Below are 7,754 nucleotides of genomic sequence, written 5' to 3'. Positions count from 1 at the left end.
CCTACGCACGCAATTGAAAATACCGTACAATAGATGGAATAACATAAAAGAAGGTTTTATTATCATGAGAAAAAATTGTCAGCATTGATAACTCAAGTAGATCTACGGTCTAGAACTATATTTTTTAATTAAGATACATCAAGTACATAGATTGTCAAACACCTTACCAATGTACTAAACACATGTATTTCTACACCGAGTTGCAGTGATGTGTTCACTTTAACTAGTTGATACCCTGGGTATTACTGCAAGAACTGACTGCGATATATTTTAATGATATTTTGTATGAAAGGTGGAATTTTGCAATACTTTATTTGTTGTTTAATTACTTTCTTAAAGTTGTAGTACTAAAGTTGAGACACTTATTTGGAGACAGAATGAGGATATAATTGCAAAATATTTATTGAATGTAAGTAGCATAATATAATTTTTAAAGTTATGCATTTTCCCATATACATGGTTGCATATTGTAGCTTTCTTTCTCCTGCATAGTTACATGTTGAGATAGCATGATTACATATTGAGAAAATTATGTTAGTAGGGATCACCTATGAAGTTATGTAGGGTGTGACCCGATTTTTTTTTTTTTGTAGGATGTGGATAGTTGTCCACTAAAAAGTACTCCCCGTAAAGAGCTGGGACAGTTCTTCAGGAGGCACAAACATTTTACTTTTTCTGAATACAAGCATGGACATCTCAGTAACAAATAGTAACAGTACCGGGATAATTTGCTAACAGGGTTAAAAGGCATCAAGCAGTCAGACTTCTGAGATTTTTACACACCAGGGCAGCAGATTGTCTACACACGATAATAGCAAAAAGAAAAACGTAAACACCCAACAATATCCACAGCAACAACCTAACATATAAGACTACGTTTTTCAACAAGTGTTCATCATGCAACAGCGCATGTATGTACACGGGACATGACATCAGTTTCCTATCCTGGAAACAATAGCTTCACAGCGTGGTCGACGTGGAAAGGCCGTCCAGAGCACGTGGACATTCATCACAAATCCTGCAGAAATTCGAAGGCGATGCCTGGGTCATCCTTTTGTTTGCAATTCAGAAATTTGACAGGCAATGTCATCCTTGTGTTTCTAATGGCTACGCATTTTGATTTGATTGATTCAACTACTTACATTAAAAAGAGGGAGCTCTGGAGGTGGTGCGTGACTGCGCGTCTTCAAAGACTTCCACATCTTCGAGCTTCTCGGGCTTGAGGCAAGCAGGGATGTAAGCGGTGTAAATGGTGCTCATGTTCGGCGTCTCTTTCAGCTGCTGACTTGCCACCTCAAGAGGGGTTTTGGCGAATGCAGGATAAAAGCGTGTATGGCAAGTGTAGGCAAAGATTAAGCTTATTGCGAGGAGTGGGGCAAGGATAGTAGAATAGTAGAACCTCTTCAGGCCGATGATACCAAGCATGGTTGCCTGGTAAATCATGAGAGCTGCAATGATCCTTGTGTGCATGTGTGGCCACATTCGTCCGTTGCTCTCATAAATAGGAACATAAACTCTCAGAACCTGCATTTAGCAATAAGGAGGAACGTAAGGTAAGCCACTTGTGAAATCCGTTCTCTTCAAATATCTAGTGATGGTATTAGTATCACTTCAACAAGGCATGCCTATTTGCGCACACAAAAGAAAGAGCTATCCCTAGGTCAGCCTAACTGTTCAACATACATTTTCGTAAATAAAAATCTTGCTCACCTGGTTTTTTGCTATAAGCCAACCCAGAGCAAAGTAAGCAACGCCAAATGGCAAAATCAAAGGCGCGATGACGGAGTAGCACATCACAAGTGTCACGATAAGCAAGTCATTCGGAACCCGCGTGTTATACCCCAGGTCTCCTGGAGCCCATGCCGCTCTCACCTCATCCTCTGTCTTGCATAGGTACTTTCTTTTCAGGTGGAAAATGATGAGGGGGACCAAACGAGAGAGCTCAAGCCCATATCCAACAAAGAATCTGTTGAAAACAACAATCAATCGGTTATATATCCTACAGCTATGGTGAAATTCAGACATGTGTACAGTGGAAGAAGCTCAGGACAGGAAGTGCATAAATGAGACAAAGTAATTACTTCAGTGCAACAAATGTGAGGAAGAAAGTTGCATTTCCAGGAAGCCTGGAGCCAAGCGTCGTAACAATCCCAGTAGGGTTCTCGATGACTTTTTGCAAAGCGCTGAACAATGAGGAACCAATTGCATAGCCAATGAATACATTGAAGACAATAAAGTAGAAATATTTTCCTGATGATGCCCTTACTACATGGCTCTGTGAAGGAATTCCTTCTGACTTTGACAGGAACACAAGAAGTGTTGGCAGCAAAGCAAGGAAAACAATGAGGGCGATCTGTGGCAGGTAAGCTTGTAAGACTGTCTTAAGTAAAGGTTGGTCCACAACCACCTTCAGAAAGGGCAGCTTCTTCCTCAGTTGTTCCAGCGTTGTAACAGCAGAGATAGCAGTAATGGGAATCATATAAAAAACCACGGTGACGAAGACAATGAGGTAGACCACAGTCTGTCTGGTTTGCCTATCATATATTTTCCTTGGAAGATTGGTCCATATTACAGCACGTGGTTCAGGAGCTTCTGTAACTGTCCATTCATCAAACATCTGAGCATGGAGAGTCTGAGATGCAGAGGCAGCGGCAGCTCTGCTGTTGAAGAAGACAAAGGCCGCCCTTTGCTGTTTCTCACTAAGGGTGCTCTTCTGTTCATCCTCCAGTTTGGGCAGCAATTCCTTAATCTTCTCATTACAATACTCAAGCGTGTCAACCTTTTTACCGATAAGGCCAAGGAATCCCGTCCTATGAGTAGGCCTCGTGCCCTCAGGTCTGTTTGCTATTTTTGACTCTGCATAGACAGCTTCAGCATGAGCAATTTTGTGTTTGTGACCTTCAATCTCTTGGAAAATTTTATCAGCCTGCATAGGGCAATTTTATCATGTAGCAGGAATATAAGGCACATGTCACGAATAATAAACAAAGGGCAACAACTCCCCTAAAGAACCTCTGAGTTGAAGTACCTTCGTGATGTCTGTCACAACCATTGCTTTGTAGAATGTGTCAGGATGAAGTGCTCGGAAATACGAGTCCACCGAGTCCTTTATAGTTTGATTAGGAGGTGGAACAGGAACATCTCTCACCAACATGGCAAACTCCTCTGGTTTAACGTCTGATGTTGATCTTGCCGCTGCTCTCAGATTTGAAACATGCTTGTAGGATCTCCATAGTATGAAATAGGTGACAAAGGAGACCCAATAGACTGCAAATATAAATGCCCACAGCCTCGCACTTCCGTCCTGGAGAAAATATCAAGACACTACTGAGTTTGGTTGTGACGGCGAGCGCCTGAGCTTGCAGTCTGGCAATCCTGTTTACAGGCTGTATGTTTCTATAGAGAAGAGCTCCAGCTAGTGCAGTTTTCAATATTACTATTTTCAACCAAACTTCACATTATTATGAATCTGTAGATAACAATTATGCTACAGGTGATTACAGCAACAACTGTTAAACTGTAAACAGTGTAGATACAAGGAATACTTATCACGCAGTAGAATTTCAGTTCAGTCAAAACTTCAGAAGCGATGGACCTAATGGCTCCTAATAGGACAGTAATGAGACAGATACTGCCATTCTGACAATACAAATATCTAATAATGTGCCAAATTATGCGTTAGATCTACATAATGATATATACGGTGCACTTTTTGGAGCCAATCATCCACCTGGTTATTAAATGGGCGGATCAAGCATGAAAATGCTTCCAGTAGTCTCAATAATTGGAATGTTCTAGATTTATTTGTGGCAACAAAGACAGGTCATTAAGCTCAGATAAGAGGATTACTTACTTGAACATTGCCCAATGCTAATCTTTCAAAATCTGTGACATTCCGCGGCACTCTGCCAGTAGAATCCTCCAGGGCATGATCAGTTCCAGCAACTGGTAACAGAACTGGAAGCAACACAATCCCGGAAAACGCAAGGATTGCCAAAACTGGAACACCAGAGAATAAAAATTCAGATAATTGGCGAAGAATCTGCATGATTTGTTTTTTCAAGCAAGCACTCTGCATGATATATCGACCTACCTATATCTGACCCAAAACGCACCCTAGCCTTTTCATCGCCCTTTTTGCATATAGACTAAGCAGTTTAACATGCTAAATTACATACTTCCAGCAATCCTCCATGCATGATAGTTTTATCTCGTTTGAGCCCGGCCTTCAGGATGGGTGGTGATAACTCCTCTTAACAAAACATACGCATGGCTCTTGCTTGTCTACACCTTTTTCTTTGCAGCTCTATAGCAGCATTAATATAATTTAAAGTAAATTGATAGCAACAATTAGCATTTGTTATTGCCATTCCGGCAGTTCATACAATCGGCCGTATCTTCATGTTGGTACACAAAAGTAAAACAATCAAACATAAAACTAACGTTCTACAAACATGGCAGCAATTTTTAGAAAATAGATGTTCGTTTAGAACAGAATATAGCATGCTTGCAACCAATTTACATCAGAGAAATCATAGTCCACAACAGCAGGACTTTTAATTATTTTTTTGAGAAAAGACGCCCAAAAGGCATCTTAGATACAACAGCAGGACTTAATTTAATATTTTATTTTGTGCACGAAATATTATTTGTGGAAGCAAAAAGAAAAAACACGGAAACGCACAGACGAGTAGTAAACGAATGAATCTGGAAACCAAACAACCAACTCAACCAAAGCATGGGTAAACAAACGAAGTAGAGAGCGTGGTTGGCTTGGGCATACCGGATGAGAGGAAGACGAGGTAGACGGCGGCGTCGACTCCGCTGGCGGCAACGACGTCGGCCTCGGACGCCGCGAACGCTTGGCGGATCCAGCCGACGGGGCTGCGCGTGCCCCGCCCGCGCCCCTCCCACGGGTCGAGCCCCCGCAGCAGCACGCTCGGGTAGTACACCGGCGCGTTCCCCGGGCGGCGCGAGAGCCACGTGAACACCAGGACCAGCACGGCGAAGATGACGAAGGACGTCAGAAGCGACGTGACGAACGACGAGATGTCCATCTCGCTCGCCGAAGCCGCCCCGCTCCTCCTCCGGGGGGGATTATGAGGGAGGGGGTTTAGTAGTGGAGGGATTGATTAACGGAGGGCATTAGGGTGGTAAATGGGTGGGAAGGGGAAAGCATTGGATGCTTTGTGTGCTGTGCTGGGGAATGGCTGGCGTGGTGGGGAGTTTATGAGTTGTGGAGGTTGCCGAGCCAAGGAAAGGGGCAGGGCAGGGAGAAGAAGAGGAAGGGGATGGGACCAGGGAGTTCAGCAAAATGTCTGAAATGCCCCTTTCCTCTTCCGCCTTTTGCTTTTCAATTGTTCGAATCCCTTCCCCTTTTGACCCCCTTCATTCAACCGCATCGCCTCTTGTTAACCATAAGGGCATTTCTAACTGATCCTCAATACAGCCATAAAGACTAAAATTTTACATTATAAGTCATAAAACTTGTATGTAACGATTAATTTGATGCATAAACTTATAAAATATGTGTTTCTGATCATCAAACTTGCACGAATGTTCATATACAGTCATATTTCATGTACGTGAACGTATCGTGGCCTATGTAGGATACCAGCGTGGCCAGGACCCGATGTAAGCCCGAGTCACATGGTAGATCTGCAGGCTTTTTCATTTACGTATCATGTCCCTGTTTTTTTAAGGTACTAAGCACCTAAATAAAATGATTTTTTATTTACGTATTAAGTCCCTCAAATAAAATAAAATAAACAAGGGATGGTTGGGTTTCGAATCAGGGACATGCCCCTACTAGGCTCGGGTGAACAACCACCAAACCAATGATCATACATGTTTAGGTAGCACAAATAATTTTTATATCATATAAACATGCCAAAAAATAAATTTTACAAGAAATGTAACCCCAAAAAAGGAGCACCGTGGCTCAACTATGTGACCTCGTGGTCAACGTTAACTAAGATTACCACCAGGCTTCGGCAACCAACATGTCCAAATGGGGTAAATATTTTTCATGTTATTATTCCTTCTTGTTCTATGTAAGAACAAATATATATTCTTGTGTTTGTGACATTTAAAAATGTTTATGTGTTAGAAAAAAAAAGGTATGTGACATTCAAAAAAATGCTTAAACATTGCAAAACACATTTGCGTAATTAAAAATGATAGGTTGCATTTTAAAATGCTCTTGCATTCCAAAAAACTGCTCATGACATCTTTTTAATGTTTATACAATGTATAAAATTGCTCGTGTAGCTTGAAAATGTTTTGTACCATAAAAAATGCTTAAACAATATTTGAATAAAGTTTCAAAACTTGTATTTAATAAAAAGTTAATCATATGTTTAATAAATATTAAGCATATTTTTTAAAAAAATACTCTGAACATAGATGTATACTGGAGTATTTAAAAAATATGTGTATCAAAACATAGATGTATACTGGAGTATTTAAAACATAAAAAAATGTGTATCATATGGAGTATATGTTTCACTACACATAAGTTTGAAAAATTGTATTTGAAAAAATGTTAATCATTTGGAGTATATGTTTTTATGTCTATTTTTTCCAGTATACATCTAAAAACATTTGTTTAATATTTTTTAAAGATATGATTAACATTCTTTCAAATATGTGGTTAAACACATAATTATCATTTTTTCAAATACAAGTTTTTGGAACTTTTTAAACTGTCACATACTTTTTTTAATACATAAATATTTTTTAAATGTCACAAACACAAGGATATAATTTGTTTTCTTATATCCGGATGTGTTGTGCTGTCGTAGCCTGGTGGTAATCTTAGTTAACCTTGAGCACAAGGTCACATGGTCGAGCCACGTTGCTTATTTTTTCCGGGTTACATTCCTTGTAAATTTATTTTCAGTCAATATTTGTATGATACAGAAATTTTGTCGAGCTACACATGAATGGTCATTAGTCTGGTTGTTGTCCACGTGAGCCTACTTGGGGCACGTTACGGCCTTCAAACCTCACCATCCCTTATTTTTTCATTTTATTTTTAGGGGCTTAATACGAAAATAAAAAAGTCAAAGGCTTTTTTGCAGATCTACATGCAACAGCGGTAAGAGTGGGCCCTAGCCACACTAGCATGCCACATAGGACATGGATTCTTCCGTGTGTATGTGAAATGTGACCATATATAAACACTCGTGCAAGTTTGACGACCCGAAACACATATTTTACAAGTTTATGTATCAAACTGATCGTCACGTGCAAGTTCTATGACTTCCGATGTATTTACCTCAAAATTTTCGGTTTACTCCCTTACAGCGGACCTAGCCGATTCACTGAAAATGTTAATGGAGTATAATTTTTACTCCAACTCCCTAATCCCCTGAAGATTTCCCTAAATATACTACTCCCTCCGTTTCTAGATGTAGGGTGTATAGTTTTTGGCACGAATATTAAAGAACACACATGGAAGGATAATTTCACAAGTTTTGGGCGAGGTTACACCTCACTAATTGACATGAGAAAATAGAGGAGACTGCCTAATATAAGGAAATGTAATCAAATCCCCCAAAAAATTATCCAAACGAGTGGTGCAACGCAATATACCTTATATTTCGGATTTTTTCTCAAAAATCTATACACCTTATATCAAGGAACGGAGGGAGTATATCGTGCGGCGACCGAGTAAACCTCCCTCTCGCCCTCCAACGCCGCACTGTCTCCCGCCCTCCGGCGCTGCACTGCCTCCCGCCACCGATGACCTC

General features: G+C 40.4%; 1 protein-coding gene across 1 annotated transcript; it reads right to left on the bottom strand.

Annotated features, from left to right (window-relative positions):
* Positions 1-694: 694 nt before the first annotated feature.
* Positions 695-5,257, bottom strand: LOC119363813 (CSC1-like protein ERD4). The gene is made up of 7 exons (XM_037629180.1): positions 4,784-5,257; positions 3,854-3,999; positions 3,029-3,304; positions 2,082-2,926; positions 1,711-1,966; positions 1,143-1,524; positions 695-1,018 (listed from the first exon to the last, which is right to left on the bottom strand). The coding sequence occupies exons 1-6, from the start codon at positions 5,055-5,057 to the stop codon at positions 1,144-1,146; spliced, it is 2,178 nt and encodes a 725-aa protein (XP_037485077.1). The 5' UTR covers positions 5,058-5,257; the 3' UTR covers positions 695-1,018; position 1,143.
* Positions 5,258-7,754: the final 2,497 nt, after the last annotated feature.

The sequence above is a fragment of the Triticum dicoccoides genome, chromosome 2B, assembly GCF_002162155.2.
Source record: "Triticum dicoccoides isolate Atlit2015 ecotype Zavitan chromosome 2B, WEW_v2.0, whole genome shotgun sequence".
Lineage (NCBI taxonomy): Eukaryota > Viridiplantae > Streptophyta > Magnoliopsida > Poales > Poaceae > Triticum > Triticum dicoccoides.
This window is presented reverse-complemented; position numbering and strand designations above follow the sequence as displayed.

Coding starts and splice junctions, on each gene's coding strand:
- LOC119363813 (XM_037629180.1), bottom strand. CDS start 5,057: ATGGACATCTCGTCGTTCGTCACGTCGCTTCTGACGTCCTTCGTCATC. Junction 4,000..4,783: donor CCTCGTCTTCCTCTCATCCG/GTATGCCCAAGC, acceptor CTGGTGTTCCAG/TTTTGGCAATCCTTGCGTTT. Junction 2,927..3,028: donor TTGTGACAGACATCACGAAG/GTACTTCAACTC, acceptor TGCCCTATGCAG/GCTGATAAAATTTTCCAAGA.